Raw genomic sequence first — 20,969 nt, 5'->3', positions numbered from 1 at the left:
TGGGCAGTTTGGTTTCACCATAGAATTGGCCCTAAGTGTAGCACTTTACTTTTCCACATAGGAATTAAGAGGATCCTTTATTGGAATAAAGGAATATACTCTGGGACAATGCTGGAATAGGTGCTAAACTTGTCACATTTCCTGGTGACTCCCGCCATTTGCAATGAAGCCAGCTTCTATCAGCTTAGCCATATTCTGGGCACTGTCTCTTAGTCACATCAGGTGTTTCGGAATGCTGGGAATTGGGTTTTTGATAACTGGGTTGGTAGGTGAATGAGCATCTAGATGTTGTCATCTGTCATCTGTAATGTTGGTTTCAGCCAAACATGGTCAATGGTCAAAGTTGCAGTCCACAATATCTGGAGAGCACTACAAAGGTTGCCCCTGCAGTACAGCATAGTATTTACCTTTCATAGTATCACAGCATTATCATTGAGTAGCCGTGTTTCCAGAGCTATATGTTTGCCAAATTTCATCAGACAGCCATACTTCAAAGCTTTGTGTTTACACATTTATGAATGAGGTCTGATTCATAGCACCAAACAGCAACATCAGTGCTCCTGTATTACAACTGGACAAACACTGAATTAGCTGTGTTTGCCTGTAGATAATGTCCAGAAGTGCTGGACTAGGCTGTACAGACCCATGTTCAAAACTCCACTGTGAAGTTCCCTGCCACTAACTCTTAGCCTAATCTACCTAATAAATTGGGACGTGGGTGGCGCTGTGGCTTAAACCACAGAGCTTGCTGATCAGAAGGTCGGCAGTTCAAATCCCCACGACGGGGTGAGCTCCCGTTGCTCGGTCCCAGCTCCTGCCCACCTAGCAGTTTGAAAGCACGTCAAGTGCAAGTAGATAAATAGGTACCGCTCCAGCGGGAAGGTAAACGGCGTTTCCGTGCACTGCTCTGGTACGCCAGAAGCGGCTTAGTCATGCTGGCCACATGACCCAGAAGCTGTATGCCAGCTCCCTTGGCCAGTAATGCGAGATGAACGGCGCAACCCCAGAGTCGGACATGACTGGAACTAATGGTCAGGGGTCCCTTTACCTTTACCTAATAAATTGATGTTGCCTTATATCTTTTATGCACAAGTGGCTTTATACATTATGGATCTTGCTACCTATTTCTAGTCATGTTCTCTGAGAGCTGAGAATTGGTTCTGATGATAGTCCCCTGTGGCTTACTTGCAAAAAAGAGCAAAAGAGCTCAAGCAATAAAGTTACTTGCATGAGCAGTCTAACATGGAAACTATATGCACACATGAGATTGCAGTTTTTCTGCTTGCAGTAAAGAAGGGGCAATGTGATGTTCTAGTTCATGACAGAGGAGTGGTAGTCATGCATGAGTTTGTTCCTTACATGAGTAGACTGCTTGTCCAGCTGAGCTATGGAGTGTGTTGCAAAGTCTCATAACATTATATAATTATAACTCATGATTATGTTGCTCCTGGCTACTCCCTGGTAAGCCAACACAGGACTGCAGCATAAGTTTGCAAAAGGCTGTTTAATTCTTGTCTCATCTTATCTTCCACAACAGTGCTGAGTACAACACACAACTGCTGTTCCCCATCTTACAGGCACAGATATATTTTGTATTAGCTGTGGCAAAGTAGAAATCTGAACCCAGGCCTGATTACTGTCATCTGGTAAGGGTTCAAAACCAGAAAATGTGATAACTGAACTAAATAGGAATAAATATGATCCTTGGCTTTGTGTTATAGAAACACAACATACTTCTAAACAGCAGTACAATCTATTTGCAGTATTAACACTGCATACCTCTGTTTCCTCAGCTTGCTGTACTACCCATGCTAAGTAGCTAAATGGGCTTACACAGCATTAGCATAGCATTTTATTACTTCTCATTTCTATAGTACATCCATGCATGAAGTATTTTATTATTCTTATTGCATATCTGCTCCCAGCAACCTGCATGAAGTAGGTGAGGTTGTGAGAGGGTGGTTTGCCCAAGGCCACCCTGGGAGCTTTATGACTGAGCAGGGATTTGTAACTAGATCTCTAGCACCCCAACCCAACACGTGATACTTAGAAATGCACCCCAAACTTTTATTTAACAGGACCGATTTAGAAGGCACTGCTAACAACACACACACACACACAAAGACTTGGGTTGGAGTTGTTCTAAAGTGAGTTATACTTTCTGTCTTCCACAAGATATTGTCACTGGCGCTGCTTGAATTTGTTTTGCTTCCCACTTACCCACTCCTTTCCACAGTTTTCTTTCATTTATATCCTTGAACTTCAGACACATTGGGGCGAGGGGGGGGGGAGAAAGAATGCCGTACCACACCAGGGAGACTCAGCTGAAGCCCCAAAGACAGGAGCTGTTTGCGCTGCTTCTTCTTTCTCCATAAATACAGCTGAGACTATGACTGGGTAATTGGCTAAGTGCCTGTCAGCTTAATAACAGAGAGGGAGAGGGAGATTTGTACTTACTATTCAAAGCCATGGATGCTTCCTGCCAGTGGATTTCAACGTGGGTTTTGTTTTGCTAGGTTAGCAGAGAGTGAAACGGACACAGGGTTCCAAGGTGTTGTCTCCCTGCCCTGTTCACACAAGGATTGGTGTGTAAAAGCACAGGAGGAAACAGACACTGTGGAAAACAGTAGAATTCATCCAGGCCTTATGCAGTCATCTGGCACAGTTCAAGCTAGCCAGGCAATCCTAAAGATATCACTGCTTCCCCTAGATCTGGCATGGTCAAACTTGGCCCTCCAGCTGTATTGGGACTAGAACTCCCAGCATCCCTAGCTAACAGGACCAGTGGGTCAGGGATGATGTGAACTGTAGTTCCAAAACAGCTGGAGGGTCAGGTTTGGCCATGCCTGCTCTAGATGAAGGTGCCCCAACTTTTCATACCAAGTGGGCTGCAAGAATACTTTGATATGGAACCCATGGGCTGCACACTGCCTTGTTGTGCGGAGGGGGGTGGGAAGGTCAAAATTAGAGGAGGGTGGGACCAGCCTTTGCACTGCCTTCCAAACGCTGGCTAAGTGGGTCCCTAGACTTGGGAAAGGATGTGTAAGGCTCTGGCAGAGTCCTAGAGCCCTCCCGCCTCTTTCCCAAGACTGAGGACTCTGACCCTGTCAGAGCCCTCACGTCTCCTTTCCAGAGCCCAGTACTTCACTTACCCAGCTTTGGGAAGGTGGTATGAGGGAGGGGAGGGGTGTCAACTGTTGCTGGGGGCCACCAAAAAAAAGGCCTTGTGGGCCATATGTTGGACCACCAATGGTAGCCAAGAGTATATGTCTGCCAGCATTTAATTTTGGAGATAACCTGAACTTTTTCCAACTGAAGGCACCATGCTCTTTGAATTAGAAACCTGCAAGAGCATTTTTCACCCAAAGAGTATAGTATCTTATACTATAAAGATGGGTCCTGAGTAAAAGATAGGATAGAATGGTATACAGGTGGCACTTAAATATTTAACTTTATTTAAAACTGATTGGTGTTATGCATGTGTGTCTGATACATTACATCAGAACAGATTGCTCATTGGGGTTAAAAGGGAGATACAACACAGATGCTATTTTAAGAAAAAACTAATTTGAGGCATTCTTGTCCTCAGGACCCATCTGTAAAGTTTAGGAGATGCAGTTTCAGATGCTCTTCAGAAACCTTGCATGGCTATATCAATTTTAATGCCAACTAAGTAGGGAAACATATGGTACTTTGTAGCAAATTGAAGTGTGTATGCAGACTCAGGGGAGCAGGTTGAACCAACACAATCTGACAGTTTCTCCTCCACCACTTTCTTTAACATAAGTTATAGATTTGATATTATAATACTGTATGTATATCAATCAGTAGAGTCTTGTTTTGTTCTTTTCCCATGCAAGTGTCACCTGTGATTTGTTAATCCACCTATACAGGCCCCTACAAGCATATAGTTTGTATTGATATGTACATCATTATGTGCCTATATTCCAAATTCCAGGCAGGTACCCTTTGCAACTCTCCTCCATTACCAAGTATTTTACAAGTTTCCTCCTGCCAGGGTTGTATATTTTGCAGCATCCTGTCTCCCTAGGTGTATATATCTAAAGTTTCGGTACTGTATTATGAATACGTAAGATACCAGCAAAAATATGTAGCATGATCTCTATTTTTCACTCCTTGAAGTCTGCACAACAGAGCTTACAAGGGCTTTCTCTTTTTCTCTTCTGTGAAAATGTGCATGGATATCCCCCATTGTGCTCACAAATGCTTCATCCTGAGGGTGGCTTCATAAATTCAGATTTTGGTATGACAATTCCTGGAAAAACTAGTTATTTTAGGGTTTCTTTGGATGTTAGGCATGTTGTTGTTGGTTCTGCATATTCTCAGAGATGTGGTTTTCCCTGCATCATACATTCAGCTGTACCTCTTTAAATTCTTGTGGACAAAGAGAGCATGATTTATAGACATTTTGAAAAGAAAAACAGCATTCTTCATTCAGAACATATAGCAGTTTCTTCTACCACTGATCTACTGTGTTTGACTTATCTTTTCTTGAGGGAGACTTGAAGCTCCTTAGTTTGTTTCTTATCCCCTTGTTCTTTTCATCCAAAACCCAATAGGAAAAAACGTGGGTTCCCTAAAGGGATAGCTAGGGGAAAGAAGAGGTTTATGATAGCTTAATGTAGCCAGCAGAAGGTTCTTATAGGAATATTTCCTGTTCCATTCTTCCCTGTTGGGTAGAAAGTCTGGTGCATCCCTGGTATAACCCACCTGGATTCATCCTGACCTTGTCGACTCCACCTCCAAGGTGCTCACATTCTGTCACATTTCCATTCTGAAGCACTGTTGAAGAGCATTAACTGCATGCAAGGCACAATAATTGAGGGGAATATTGTTTCTATATATCTATGCATCACTGTTTCATGGTGCTGTTTCATACACTATATTATTGAGATGTAAAGGTATTTGAAGTGTATGCCTAAAAATGGAACATTTGAATGCAACAATCACATTTACCACAAAGGTTCACTCATCAGAGAGTCATATTTTGCTACAGCTCCCACTTGAGAGCACATTTGATAGCAAACTTGGGGGTTTGCCTTTGTATGTTGAAATGGCCTTGAGTTTACATTGCATTTTGTACAGACTGAAGGAAAACAACATTAATGGCTGTGTTGCCTTCTGCTCACCTGTGAAGTTCAGCTGCATATAAATGCTGCATCTAGTGGGTTGCATCATGGTGGGAATCGGTCTCCCGAACACTGGTAGGCTTTAAGCATTTATTAAGAAACCATCCTTACTGAGAAAAGGGCTATGTAAGGCATACTTGCATTTTGACAGTCAATAAAACAGTAGGGTAATAATCTTGGTTTGAGGGGTGGGAGCTCCACTATTCCATTCAATAACAACAATGCTTTTTTGTAGTTGTGTCAGTAAATTTAAACCGCTTTATAGCCTGAACATGTATACAGCCAATCTTTAATGAAATGCTCTCCACTGCATTTTCCTGTTATAAACTGTATGCTAATAAAAGCTATAATCTATGCAGCTCTCACTTTTCCTTTATCTGGATTGTGCAGGACACAAACTTTGTTTTAATGCCATGTTGCTGTTCAGCTTGAAGAATCTTTATCCACTTGCGCAGTTCCAAAATATCAATAAAATATCTGAAGGCCAAAAAAGCACTGCATTTGTGTTATTACTGGAAATTTAATCCAAGTCCTTCTTTCCTGGAAGGCACGCTTGCAACTTTTATAAAAATGAATGCCTTTGGGCTGAAATTTCTCGGTCACATTCTTCTTCAATTAGAATTTTGTTGCAATTAAAAGCAGGCCATTTATTCTTATGTACAGTCAATGTTGCTCTTCATTTTGTCTCCTCACCTAATTTTTAAAATGATCGTATAATTTAAACGAAATGTCTTAACACGCACATTGACTTGATCCTCTTTGCTGTGAACCATCTTTTGGTAGGTACAAAACAACGTCATATATCTATATACTTAACCCTACACACACTGGAAGGCAACCTTAAGGAGTGAGTAAAAGAGAAAAGAGCAGGCTATTTTCATCCTCCCTCCCACAACTTCTGGCTAATCAGTTATAGCAGGCAATTGGCAAAGCCTTAGCAACTGCCACAGACCAATGATGCTAAATGGCAAATGATGAGACTGAGGAAGGTCAGTTTGCTGCTTCTTGGAGCTCTGCTCTCTCAAGAGGCTGCTAACCTTCCAGAGGCTCCATATATAAGTAGTCGTCAGTGGGGTGGGGATGTTTGCATTGCTTACCTGACATCCATTGCTGCATCCCTATCTCCTCACCCCTCCTCTCCCTCTTGATTACTGGCAGTCACTCCAGCCATTAGGAAGCACAGCTAGTCCCCACCCCACCAACTGCTATTGCACCATAAGAGCCTCACTCTTGCTCCTGGCAGACAAAATAAGAAAAAGGGAAAAAAAAGCACAAATGGAGACTTGAGTTACTGGATACCCCAAGGATAAGATTGCTGTGTTGCAGCTTGCCACATTGCTGGCACAGAAGACACCTCCTTGCCTTGTTTCATTTATTTATTCATTTATTTATTCATTGCATGTATATCATGCCATTCCTTCAAGCAGCAAAAGGAGGTATGCTAACATAGGGATTGTTCCCATTTTATCCTTGCAATAACCTACCACTGTACCCTGTTTCATCTTCAGTCCAAGTATGTTTAGCGTTCCTCAGATCTTTTCTTTTGTATCTGAAAGAACACTGGATGTGTGCTCTAATCCACTACAAACAAAATGCCCTTCATCTCTAATAATTCAGCAGTGTGCACGGTGCGTAATCGAAGAAAGTTAATGTGATCTGCTATATGCTGCTAGATAAATGCTTTTTCAATCCCTGCGCTACCACTAATTGTAAGAGGAATGAGTATTTAGCACAATTTGTTTTCAGTAACTGATGTGGTTGGCAACCTGATGTGGTAGACAGGAGTAAAAGGCGTAGGAGAAAGAAGACCATCACCCATTCCCACCACCCTTCTGAGTAATACCCCTCCCCACTCCCCCACTATATTTAAGGATCTGGTGACTTCTGTTTCAGTGTATCTGAAGAAGTGTGCATGCACACGAAAGCTCATACCAGGAACAAACTCAGTTGGTCTCTAAGGTGCTACTAGAAAGAATTTTCGATTTTGTTTTGACTATGGCAGACCAACACGGCTACCCACCTGTAACCATCACTCTTTAGACACTCTTAGAGGCAGGATGCTACAGTGGTCCAGATTCCAGGCAATGCCAACAGGTGGCCACAAACCCAGAAGCTGAGCCAAATTCCAAGATGGAAAGGCCAAGAATCATAGACTTGTAGAGTTGGAAGGGACCATGAGGATCAATGCAGAATTTTTTTTGGCCCAACTTGGGGTTCAAACATACAACCCTGAGAATAAGAGTCTCGTGCTCTACCAACTGAGCTATAGAAATTAGAAGAACAAGAAGTTAGGAGAACATGGGACTTTGCTTTTAACCATTTTCCTGCATCACACTAGAACAGAACTGTAGCTTGTTAAGGATGACAGAGTGAAGACCAAAGCTTCCTCCTTTTATCTGTGCCCACCTACAGAAAAAAGTGGCACACAGATTCAGACTTTTCAATATGAACGCATGATGGTTTGGAAGGCCAGGTTCATAAAGAGTTGTGAAATGTCCACCAGGCAATGAACACCAAATGCAGGGGAGGAATGTTACAATACTGTCATGATTATGGTCTTCCCAGAGGCAGCTAGCTGATCACTATGGGAAGAAGAATGCTACATGGGGCTTCAGACTTTTATTATGTTATTATGTGTTTAAAAAGTGTCAGACAAGTCAAGGAGCAGCAGTAAGAGAACAGGAACAAGCAAAATCAGGGTTAATGTTGGGGTCAAACAAACAGCTGTAACGGGTTGGTTTTGCATGCAGGACAGGATCCACTAGACACTGCACAAAAGCTTTCTGTCCCCAGAAAAGCCCTTATATAAGAACCCCTAGTCATTCATTTTCAAAATACTGTAAAGTTGAGCCAGTTACAACTCTTCATGATACTGTCCATTACTGCACAAAGCAAAGGCTTTGCATTGGTCCCTGTGCATCAGTAATATTTTATATATCACATATCAAAGTGAGTCTCTGATTAGAGCCTCTCTGGGATATATTCATTTTTTAAACATATAATCCAGATTAGACTGACACATTACTGTTTTTTTTTTTAAACAGAATTTATTGACATTTTCACAAAATAACACAAACCCACAAACCCAACCCCCACACCTACAAATATCAAAACAAATACAAATACACATAATGTCAGGATTCTTCTTCTTATCTGTATACCTTACTAAAAAAAAAAAAAAATTCTAGTTCCAAATCTTGACGTTTGACTTCCCCCGCCTATACACCTTCGGTTTTAAAACAGTACACTATTTCCTTAACAACTTTTCTCTATAAAGATTAACTTTACTTAAAAAAGAAAAAACACCTTTGTCTTAATCTTTGCATTATAACCTAAAACTTAACCAAATATTCTTACAGCTAAACTTGTTTCTTCTATCATTTATCATGCTGCTTTTCACTTAAATTCAATATCTCCTTACTTATTTAAAATAGACTTGTAATTAACAGACTTCACACTCCGATTTCGGATACCATGGCAGACCATCTATATTATACATTAATTGGTTCAACCCACTCCCCTTCTGTCCATTATCTTCTCCTGTCTTTCACCAGAACCGGATCTCCTATTATATTCTTCTGAATGTCCACAGATCCAGGTTGCACCCACAACAAACCCTGCATCGAGCTCCAAGATGTTCATCCTCTCCATTCTGAGTTTCTCCGTGCCTTTGTACCATACTTCTTCTTCTTGTAGAAATCTTAATTCTGTGTCCCTCGACCCCGAACTGCCACCTCGGAGTCTGGATATTAAAAATCTTTCCGTTCCAGGGCTGCTGCCACCCCCTGAAATCGGCCCCTGTTCCACTCGGATTTGCTCAGCCATCTCAAACCATCCTTCCAACACCTCTTCCAGCTCTTTGCAAAAGTCTGTTTCCATTGAATAAAACTTTCGAAAAGCCTCCTCTGTGGAAAACAAATTCTTTCCATTTATAATCCCACTCAAGGCTCTTAATTTTCGATCAAGCAGTTCCAATTGAAAGACAGTAAGCTTTTCCTCATCCTCCCAGTCCTTCAGTGCCAACATAAGCGCAAAGTCCAACATCTTCGGGGGGAGGGGGTATCAAGTTACGTTTCCTGTCTTTTCCTTCCTTTGTCTCAATTTTTTCCTACGCAAGTCCAAATCGCCGCCATTTCTTCCGATGTCGGAATATAAAGACCAAAACTTCAAACGGAGATATTTTTTCCTCAGTTAACCCCCAAAAGGAGATCTCAACAGACTCAGCTTTCAAATTCAAAATGCTTTCAATTGATTGTTGTAGCAGCAGTCACTTAAAGGGTTAATTTCTTTCACCACCCGAAGGGAGAGAGGCGGGCTGCCTTTCTTCTTAATCCCAGAGCTTTCCCGGAATACAAAGAGTCAGTCAATTACTCACAGCTTCTGGTTTCTTAGCAACTCCTTAATGACAGGTAGAACAGAGACGCTCATCACGGACTTTGCCGCCGCATGTAAACATCCCGGTTGGGGCATGTCCCCTAAGCCCGGCTCCGTGGTCCCTTCACCCCCACTCCCCCTTTACAGGGGGCGCGGGGGAAGGGTTCGGAGCACAACGGGCACAGCCGGGAGGCCCAGGGCACGGGACGCTCTCCCGCGCCCCAACCGAAGCCCCGCTATGCGGCTGCAGGGCTCCTAACCCCGGGATGAACTGGGTGCTTCGCAGCCGAAGCAGCCCACGACCATCCATAATGGCGCCAGCCGCCGGAAGTCTAGACTGACACATTACTGTTAAACACAATTGCTTGCATCTCTTCTCTCTCTCTCTCTTTAGCTTTTTACTCAACTCAACCCAGGGACTTGAAATTCAGTATCAGCAGTTGCTTTTATCAAATTATTGCATTTCCCTGTATCCCACTGCAATGAAAAGATTGTGTTAGCACAGATTGAGTTAATACCAAAGCATCTCCCACCCTTCATCTGTACCCACATACAGGAAAAAGTGCCTAGTGGTACATACGTCCCACATTTCTCTCAGTGTGACTGTGATTAGGACTTAAAAGAATATAAATTTTCATATTTGTGAATCAAATGTGTGTATAAATTGCCTTTGATATCTTTGCATTTGTACTCCTGAGAATATGAGCATCAAGTTCAGCTTTGACTTCAAATACCATTGGTTCAGCTAGCATCACTTTATCAGTACAGTTAGTTGTTCTTCCTTCTTAGGACTGTTTTGTTTAAATACACTAGCAGAAATAAACATTGGCCTAGAGGCTATTTGCAATGGCCATCTGCTCAGTTCTGCTCAATATGCCCAGTGCCACTTGAGGTGGTTTCATTTTGATTAGACCTCCATAGGTTATAAAGGACTCCTAGAAGATTCAGCAGTGGCTTACTGCACATTTTCGTGAGATGCCTGAAAGACACAGGTTGACAGTTCTGGAGCAGAGTGTATAGAGCAGCTTTCACAACCTGGTGTCCTCCAGGTGTGTTGGGCTACAACTTCCATCAGATCCAGCTTGCATGTACTGGCAGGGGGTGATGGGAGCTGTAGTCCCACAACACCTGATGGACACCAGGTTTGTGAAGGCTAGTGGCACAGTGTAAATATTTTTGCCTTTCGGAGCACAAATTAGTTGGGCAACAGCTTCTTCAGGCAGCAACTTCCCAATTCACAGGACTACATCCATTACGGTAACAGAAATGTGAACTATAAAGTTTAGTATTATCATTATATTTTATATTTATTAATGCTTGTGTAAGTGATTTTTTTACTTTGTAAATTGCACTAAGTGGTGTATAAAATAAACAAATAAAAACAAATTAATATAATATGTTTTTAATTCTGAAAATTCACAAAGCTAACTTCAGTTATGAATAATGTGTCTATGGTGGAAGTAACAGTGGTGTATATATCTCTACCTGAGAACAAAACATTTTATATGAAGTGGCCATCCCTTTATGAAAGGAACACCATGCATAAATCACAGACCACGACAAGATATTGCCAACACGTTACCTCACTGCTGAAAAACAATGTACTGGCTGCCAGTTAGCCATGGGACTAAGTTCAAAGTGCTGGTTTTGATGTATAAAGCCCTATATAGCTTGGGACCAGGATACTTGAAAGACAGTCTCACCCCTTCTTTACCCAATCAATCACTGTACTCTGCAGGTGAGGACCTCCTACAGATACCATTTTACCAGGAAGCCTTTTCTGCACCATGTAGGAAATGGGCCTTTAGTGTTCTGGCACCTATCCTTTGGACTTCCACCCCCTTAAGCATTACAAAGGCACCATTCCTGTTGTCTTTTCAGCACCTACCGGACACCTTCCTCTTTCAACGCCTTTTAAACAAGTTCTTTCCCAGTCTGTATTGGGATTGCTTTTAAGTTATTTTAAAGATGTTTCAATTGTTTTATTTTGTCGCCCTGGGTCCGTTTGGGAGGAAGGGTTGGATATAAAAATTTTAAGTCTGCACATTCACAGAATCATAAATCTACCGGGCAAACTCCAGAATTAAAATTTGATCAGCAAATGTAAAATTAATAGTCTCTAATAAAACACCTAGTCCAGGTTCAAATGTCACTATTTGCCACACAAAAACACACACAAAAGTTGAGTTTTATTTGTGAATCTGATGTGTCATTCATTTTAGGTCAATTTGCATAAGGTCACATAATACTGATTGCATATTTATGAACTAAAGTATTATGACAAATGTGGAGAGAGCCTTTGTGAACCTGGTATGCAAAATTCAGAAATGGAACATAAACTCCAGTTCAATTACTGAAAATTAATGAGACTAGATTAATGCAACCTTTGTACCGAATAATATAATCTTTTGGTATACGAATCTAGGGTGGACAGGCAAATCAGAGATGTGTATACTACCTACCCTTGTATCATACGCAATACTAAAAGGTGGCCATGAACCCATGCTTTAAGTTTAAACACAAGTTCCAGCCCTCATATATATATGGAGTAAATTGTTGTTGTTGCTGTTGTTGTTGTTGTTCAGTCGTTCAGCTCGTGTCCGACTCTTCGTGACCCCCATGGACCAGAGCACGCCAGGCACGCCTATCCTTCACTGCCTCTCGCAGTTTGGCCAAACTCATGTTAGTAGCTTCGAGAACAGGAGTAAATAGTATTAAACAAATGTTTTTATGATTGAGAAGTGTAAAGGCTGAAATTGAGGTACACTTACATCCTGTCTACATCAGTACAGTCGTATCTTGGAAGTCGAATGCCTTTCCAGTTGAACGTTTTGGCTCCCAAACATTACAAACCTGGAAGTGACTGTTCAGTTTGCGAACTATTTTTGGAAGCCGAACATCCGAAAGGCCTTCCAGGACTTCTGATTGGCTGCAGGAGCTTCCTGCAGCCAACAAGAAGCCGCACTTTGGTTTAGCAACGTTTTGGAAGTCAAACGGACTTCCGGAATGGATTCCGTTTGACTTCCAAGGTACGACTGGTCTGCCAAGTCTGTACCACATCAAGCTCCCCATGTCTCACTCTTCTCCGTTTCAGTAACTGACAGTGATGCTCAATACTGGGAGGCTGAGTGTACAACACTGCCTCCCAATGGTCCTACCCAGACCTTGAACCTGAAGATTCCTCTGAGGAAGAACAAAAGCAGCAGGATTCTCCACACTGCCAGTAGAGCCAGTGGAGCCCAAGACTTCACAATGGATGCTTGAATTTCTGGCTAGCTCTTTAGAGCCTCCTCATCTCATCCATCCTCCCACAAGGTCACAGAAGCAGAGGAGATGGCAGGCCAGCGAGAAGTTTCAGAACTGCCAACATACCTAGTTGCACAGGAGGCTACTTAGGAGGAAGGGGAAGTGCATAGAAGCACCTGCTTGAATCTGGACTTGACTATGAGCCAGGAAGGGGATTGAGCCTCCAGCTCCCAAGTCTGAGCTGATTTGTTGCTGAAGCAACAACTCTCCCCTGGTGTCAGCTTTCCAGAGGTAGGGAAATGGGCAGTGAGAGTAGAGAGTCATTTTATTTTCAGAAGTCTTCTGATCATGCAGATCCAGCTGAGAATTAATTCTAAAACTAATCTTGTCGTACTTAATGATATGCAATCTGAATGAGAAGGGCATTTGAGTCTTGGGTGCTCTCTTATACTCAGTGCTGAAAAAACTGAATTAGTTAAATGGTCTTTAATTAAAAAAGTGTATTCTGGATGTTGAAGCAGCATGAATATACATGCATGTGCAGGCATGTTATGCTTATGCATATTGCCTCTATAGAGTGGCACACACTTTATTTAGGGTGCTGGCTTTATTTAATGATTAGCAAAAGGTTTCATATAGTTCTGTTGCTTCTTTCCTGGGGGTATGCATGTATTTTCTTCTATGCCTTTCTTCACTATGTTTTGATTGTTGCTGTTACTTTACTATTCTGATTTCAGTTATTGCAAGCCACTTTGAACATGCAAATGCACTAGCAAAGTGTGATATACGTGGGTATAAAAGGATGCATAAAGTAAGTTTGCTTTCGTTCTTTCTTTCTTTTTTTAAAAGCTGTGCATTGCACCATTACTACACTGTTCATCCACTAACAGTGTTATTACTGTACAGCAATGGGAGATTCTTTATATACAGTACTGCAGATAGAAGAGGTCATAAGCAAAGGCAGAAAAGATCTTCTGACATAACACTTCTGAACAACCACAACACACGCATTTGATCCTTTTTCTTTTCTTTTTTGCAACGTGAGATTTGTTTTATGTAAACGATTCGAAGCTGTTCATGGCATAGTGTTATAAATGCCCTGTTCACATGGCATATTGCTGCCAGCAGGGGTGTAGCGAGCTGGGGTGGCAAAGTGGGGGCACGCCCCTGGGGGCGTTGGTGCCGCCCCCAGCACGCGCGTGCCGTGATATCCGGCGTGCGTGGACGCAGCATCCCATATGGACTGCGCATGCACAGCCCACCCAAGATGGCGGGTGCGAGCGGCTGGCACCCCTTCCGTGCGGCGGCACAGCAAGTCTTAAGGCTGCAGCGCATGAACAGCAGCACAGACGCTGCGCTGCTGTTCATGCGCTGCAGCCTTAAAAGTTGCCGTGCGCCGGCGGCGCCGATCGTGGGGGCGGGGCACCACCCCGAGTGTCACTCCCGCAGGGCAATACCCAGGGCGGCCTGCCCCCCGCCCCCTTGCTCCGCCCCTGGCTGCCAGCACATAATACTAGTGTTTAAAAAGCTTGCCTTGGCTGTCCATACGTTACAGGGCCAGGTTCAAGATTCTTGTATTAATATGCAAGATCCTTAGCCACTTGGGTCCACAACTCCTTAAGGATGATCAGATTCTGTATATCCTTGCCACTCACTGACACCTTCAGAGAATTATCTGTTACTGGTCCCTCATGTCTCAGATGCTCAGACAGTATCCACCAGGAGTCATGGATTCAGTACTACAGGGCCCTCCCAGCTGAGATCAGACAGGCACCAAGAAGGTACAATACTTCTTCACACAGCATATGACTAAACCATGGACTTTTGCTACCACAAGAAGCAGTGATGGCCACAAGTTGGATGTCTTTAAAAGTGGATCAGGCAAATTCATGGAGGAGAAAGCTATCAACTGGCTACTAGCCACTATGGATACAGTATTCTCTGCCTCCATGGCTGGAGGCCATATACTTCTGAACACCAGTTGCTGGAAACCACAGGAAAGAAGAATGCTATTATACTTGGATTCTGCTTATGGGATTCCAATGGACATCTGGGCTGGCCACTGTGAGAACAGGAGCCAAGACTAGATGGGCCATTGGCCTATCCAGTAAGATTACTCTTATGTACTTCCCAATTTAACTTCAGGCACTAGACAAATAACTTTCTATTTCAGCAGGCATTTCAAGTAAGTTGTGTTTATGTGGGGGAGTTGGTTTCCCCTGTGGTTTTTGTTTGCTTTAAAAATTGCATTATTTTGATTGATGGATTGTTGATGGTCAGTCTAAGGCTTTTATATAAAGAGATTCAGACTAACCACCAAATTTTAAATAATGTAGTGGGAGAGGGCAGTGCTTCAAGACAGTGTGGGCTAACTCCGTATCTACTGCTAACACATCCTTTGTTGACATTCCCTCCACCATCCACACATGTACATGCATAAAGCTCCTGCATGCGGCATGAGTTCAATTTCAGTGCTTGGGGATTGTCTGAATCCCTAAATGTCTGCAGCCTACTGAGAATAGGTAGCTTCACCTCAAACCCCACTACTAGAAAAGCTTTTCTATGTCCCAAAGGTTCCCTACCCAATTTTGTAGGTACCGATTCTGGCAGGGACTTTGGTTCTGCTTCAGGTTCAGACATTGAGTTTTTGGAATGTGGGGAAAGAAGGAGTGCAATCTCCCTGAAGACGCAGGATTGGCTCCTGGGACTTTCTTGACATAAGGGTTTTTGGTGGATTTCCTTTTGGGGTGTATGCTGAAGGAAACTCCCTATGCCTATGCATCGTCCTGGTTCTTAGTCCTGCACCTCATCTCTAGTTCTTAGTAAAACGGATCCTGGGGCAGTATCACAATGAAATGGTTGTTCTTCCACCCCACCTGCACTAAAAAAGTGTGAAGACAGGCTCCGTGATGAACCTCAGACCGAGAGGCACACTGGGTCTTTTCCAGGAGCCTGGCTTAAATGCAGGCTGTTGCCTGAGGTATCTCTCATATAGAAGCTGCACACATTTCCAGTTGGATGTTTTAAGCATATGTCCAGCAGTCAGAACATGTCTCTAGAAAAGAAAAGCCCATTTTCTACTGTGATAACCCCATGCTGAATCAGCTCTGTACAAACATTCATTTGGGTAAAATGAACCCTGTTCTCAACCTCCACAAGTGTAAGGGTTGCATTAGTGAGTGGCATGAGGCAAAGCAGCAGAGTCATCCCCCTGATACTAGTGTTTATGCTGCTTACCTGTAGGAGACTGAGGTGGTGGAGTGGCAAAGTCAAGGATGCATGGCAATGGCAGCCCCAACCTAACTGCCACTGAACCACACCCCAGCCCTGTCAAGGAAAGTAGCAGCAATGTCAGTGTTGGAAGGGTGGTTCTACCCTCAACTGTGCTGCTACCGTTCAAGAGTCCACTTTGCACACTGGAACTTGCATAGGCTTCTGCACACAAACAACACCTTCCACATATCCAGGGAATGAATCGCATGAATGGGTTTTATACAGATAGGCACTATTCCACCAGGAGCCTTAAATACAAGGAGGGTGGGGCAAGACCAGAGGGTGTGACCCCAATCCCTGGTCCTGCACACTAATTTCTTCCCAAATAAACATTGGGAGGGGTAAAGAGTACTAACTACACCAGCACTAGAGTTTTCTCTGATAACTCTGTTAACTGTGCATCTAAGCAATAGATTTGTGCAGTCTACAGTTCCTAGTAGTATTTGTGGACTGTAGTGCTCCTAGAGCACATTCTTGAAGTAATTGCCTCAAGTGAACACATTTATGTGCAGCATGCACAAAACTCCCAACAATGACAGGTAAAGCCTGAACTGGAGCCTTGCCTGTAGCAAATTTACAAAGGATGCAGATATTTTTGTGTTCATTGCACTGAAGCTCTGATTTCTACAGCAGGAAAGTTCAGTTGGTTATCTTATTAAAATTGTCAGTCTTCAAAGTTTACACCACTCTAGCCCAACAGGACTTGTGCAATGGAAATATGACCTTCTTCTGCATTGTGCGTCTCTGTCCTGGATGCCAATATACTTACTAGAACAAAAGCATGCAAACACATTCCAACCCTCCCCCCTTACACAAGAGGATGAAATTGGTACATGCACATTTCATGTCACATCCATGCAGGCTAACACACATCTTCCCAGTAAATGCATTTTGAGCACCAAGTATCTCAAGATAAACTCCAGGGCTGCAAGGTTAAGTGGGAAATAGAAATCCAATGACCCCTAGCTGGGTAAGTGAGCTTAATGACTTCGCTGCTGCCATATGTACACAGAGGAGCTGAGCACACTCCCTCTTGTGCTACGTGGGAAAGGGGGAGGCCAAGCCAGAGGAATTACTGTTCCATGCATTTTAAAATGGAAGGGAACTAAGCGTAGGGAAAAGCCCTCCTGGAAAGGGGTTAACAGAGGCATGAATCCCAAGTCAGGGAGAGCACCACTGTTAGGTGTTTGTGGTTCAGCTAAAGCTTTCCATCACGAATGCAAGGCAGATGAATTACTCGGTAATCCTATTACTCCATGTGGATAAAACCTTACATGCAAGTTAACAAGTCTGGAGAGCTGGGGAATGGATTCTGCTGAAAGGATATTCCTGGATAAGAACACTCTCAGCTCATGAGAGCTAAGAGGAGAAAAATACACACACTCCTGTTGGCTTTGCGTTCTGAAATCCCTTCTCCCTGCACTAATATCATTCATGCACTTGAAATATGAGGAATAAGATAATATACTATGCTCTGGTCCTCCTGCACCCGGAATCTTCGGAGAGAAACAAAGTGGTGAGATCCATAAGGAAAAGAGACGACCCCAGTTAATATGAACTCAGGAATATAGTTCCAATTATTAAACGGAGGGGCAGGGGAATGAGCATGGGCTCATGTGGCAAGAGTTCAGGGTTGTGTCTACTAGCTACCAATTCTAGAGGAACAGAGTAAAAACTTTGCTGTTGTCATTAGCTTTGCCAAGGAACTGCTCCCTGGCTGTTTGAGGGTTGTGCGTTATCAGCTCTTTGCATAGACTGCACTCTTGTTCTAAATCACATCCAATAGTTTTAGTGCTATAATATGCAGAATGCACATACACACAGAGCAGTTTCATCAGTAGGGCAATTATACTACCTTAAATGGAGCAGATTACAATACTATAAATTATTTTATTTCAATTAATAGTGGGGAATTTTCATTCAACAACTGATGTGGACAGGGAATTATGCAGTCTCAAATTTAAGGAGGCAGCACAAACCAACACACTTTCAGGTGTGGTATCCCACCACCAGCCACCCAGTCACACATGTATACACGAACACACCTTTCCTTCAGGGCTAAGCAAGAAAACCAACAGGAGCAAGCAGGCAAGAAGAGACGTGGCTCAAAGGAGTCACCCAACAAGGAACCATACACCACCTGAATTCAAACATTCAGTTCAAACTATTATTAGCCAGAAGTGAATTCTGTCATCAATAGAGGCAAAGTCACCCCCACACCCCATTTCTACATGAGCCCCAAACAAGTGGGAATGAATTCATTTAACCAGTGCATGAATTTCAGAAGTGCATAATGATGGGAGGGAGAAAAAAAAACATTTCTCATAACTCCTTTCCCAGGTGATTGGTCATTTAACAACACAAAGTGTGTGTGTGTGTATGTGTTCTCTCAGACCCAGCTCTTTTCATTTAAATAGTGGTATGGATACTGTATACCCATTTTCACTGAAGGGCAAGTTGCACACCTCTCACTTTACTCATTCTTATCCAAATACAAGCAAGAGAGAAAATAGATTTGGGGGGGGGGATACAAGAACTGCCTCCTATTAGCTGCTGCAGCAGGATTTTCAACATTTAATACTATTTGCCTCCTGGTACTTAGTACTTCAGTAACAGCGGGATATTTTGTTTTTTATGTGCATATTTAACATAGAATTTGAAGGCAAATAGTTTTGAGTCAGTGGTATCTGCCCTGTATGTGTGCATGATGAATCAGAATCAACTCCACATCAACATATTCCAAGTCAGTCACATTCAGACCTATAGGCATCAGCCCATCTCCTTCTCCACCAACCCCACCACACAGTTCAGGACTGTCGAACGATAGACACGAAGATAAAGGAAGAACAAAAGTTGGCCAATCGCCCCCTACCTGAGGATGGCTGTGTCCCCCTGCCTCACCGTGATGTTGTCGGTGCCTCGGTTATAATCCACGCTGCGGACCGGCAGCCCTGTGGGGAGAAGGCAGAGCAATCTCAGTAGGACCAGCGGGAATTGTCTCCGATCGGGCTGAGCCCTTCCTACCATGGCTGGAGAGTTGCAAAGGATGGAGTTTCCCCCTCTCTTTTTCTGCCTTTATTTATCTGGGTGCTCGGAGGAGGATGCCTTTACCCCCGGATAGGGGACGAGGAGCAGCAGGAGCAGGAGGAGGAAGAGGGGGCAGCCAGCGAGGGGAAATATCCGAGAAGCCACCGAAAAACGCGCAAACTCTGCCTTTTTAGCTGGGCAGATCTGGCTCTGGCTTTCCCCAATTGGTTCTCCTTTCCCTCTTCTTTTTGCCGCTGCTTCTTTCTCTCTCTCTCTCTCTTCTCTCTCTCGATGCTTTTCTTAACAGAAGTCTTTCTTCTTTCCTCTTTCCCCTCTCCAGACTTCCCCAAAAGCAACCCGGGCTGGGATCAAAATGAAGAAAGCGGGAGAGAGAGAGAGGATTGATTCACGAAAATAAAGAAGGTGCGGGGGGAGCGAGACCGGAGGAAAGGGGGCCGGCGGAGAGAGAGAGAGACGAAAACAAACAAATCAAGCAGTCCAAAAGAGCTTCGAAAGGGCAAGCGAGCCCCCCGAAGGCGAAGGCGAAGGGATGGGACTTTTGCCTGCCTCCTCCTCCTCCTCCTCTCTCCTCCCCGGCGCGCGGATGCTCCTGCTTGGGCGAGCGGCTGAGCAGTCTCTGAGCGCTCGGCTCCCTTCCTAACCCACTTTCCCAGGCGGAGCGAAGGAGGGAAGGAGGGAGGGAGCGAGGGAGCGAGGGGAAGGGAGGGCGAAGCGCGCCTCAGCGCCGGAGGAGGGGGAAAGGGGGTCTCCTCTCTCGCAGCCTGGCTCTCGGGCAAGTGGCGCCCACACGCGCGCCCTCCCGCCTCACGAGCCCCAACCCGCCTCACCAACTCCACACACACACACACACACACACACACACACACGGCGGCCCCCTCCCGCCACCCCACCAGCCCGCCCAGATCAAAGCCCCGGTGCTCCTCGAGGTTGTCACGACAACAGCTTCATCTCCGAGGCCTGGACGACTCCACCATCACCACCACCGCTGCTACCACAAGGCGGGCTCGCCGAAAGAGGGGCTGCAGGCGGCAGGAGGCTCGGGAAAGAGAGGCAACCGAGGGGCCTGGGGAGCGCAGGCGAGGGGAAGGGAGAGAGAAGCGGGGAGACGGGGAGGCTGCGGATGGATGAGGACAGATGAGGAGCGCCATGGAGGGAAAGAGCGGTGGAGCAAGGCGGTGGGGGGGGGGGGAGAGAAAGTTGGCTCGTTAAGAGTCGTATTTCACACTCCTGAGGGTCGTATTACTGCTCGGTTGTCGTGCTCCCGCCAAGGCTGCTCCTCTGGCCACCGCATTGCATGGAATGAGGGAATGTTTCTGGGCGCTTGTGGTATTTTGAACGCTCCCCTGCATAATAAAGCTGAAGTAAAGCAGAACTTCGCGGAGTTGTTTCCTTAACATCTTTCTCTGGGACGTGGGAACTTCTTACACGCGGGCGGGGGGGGGGGGGGCTATGAGGACTGTAGTGGTACAGTCCAGTATTCTGTTGCCTCAGCCACCTGCCTTTTTGACGGTCACGTGAGGAGACACTCGCTGAATTCAGGAGTTGGCCAACTGCTTTGCTCCATTAAAGTGTGGTTTGCACTGCAGCAGTTTGCCAAGTATGGCAGCTTCAGCTCGTGGTAGGTTTGGCAAAGGCCAGCAGCTTTCAGTGGGAGACAGGGGGTGTTGCAGCAGGCTTGGGGAAGGTATAGCTGCCATGATGAGCACAAGTCCAGCTCAGGTGTGCATTTTGGGCATGCATGCTGGTCCTGAATTCCATATCTGTGCACCTATCATTGAATGCATACAGGAGTTGGGGGGGGGGACTTGCAGCCCAAGTACCTAACTAGGCCCACCATGCCTCCCCCTTTCAGCCTGTGGTGCTGTTTGGCCCAAGCCA

General features: G+C 44.5%; 1 protein-coding gene across 5 annotated transcripts in view; it reads right to left on the bottom strand.

Annotated features, from left to right (window-relative positions):
• Positions 1-20,969, bottom strand: part of LSAMP (limbic system associated membrane protein) — a 1,400,662-nt gene that overhangs the window by 419,088 nt on the left and 960,605 nt on the right. For 3 of the 5 annotated variants that reach the window (XM_033146538.1, XM_033146539.1, XM_033146534.1), the window contains exon 1: positions 18,916-19,607. In XM_033146538.1, the coding sequence (XP_033002429.1) occupies positions 18,916-19,070 (155 nt within the window). In that variant the 5' untranslated portion in view covers positions 19,071-19,607. Of the gene's footprint in view, positions 1-18,915; positions 19,608-20,969 lie in introns of those variants that run through there. The other 2 variants (XM_033146535.1, XM_033146537.1) reach the window with 1 other exon arrangement.

This window comes from Lacerta agilis, chromosome 4 (genome assembly GCF_009819535.1).
Source record: "Lacerta agilis isolate rLacAgi1 chromosome 4, rLacAgi1.pri, whole genome shotgun sequence".
In the NCBI taxonomy this organism is placed as follows: domain Eukaryota; kingdom Metazoa; phylum Chordata; class Lepidosauria; order Squamata; family Lacertidae; genus Lacerta; species Lacerta agilis.
The sequence above is the reverse complement of the archived record's forward strand: the minus strand, read 5'-3'. Positions and strand labels throughout refer to the sequence as shown.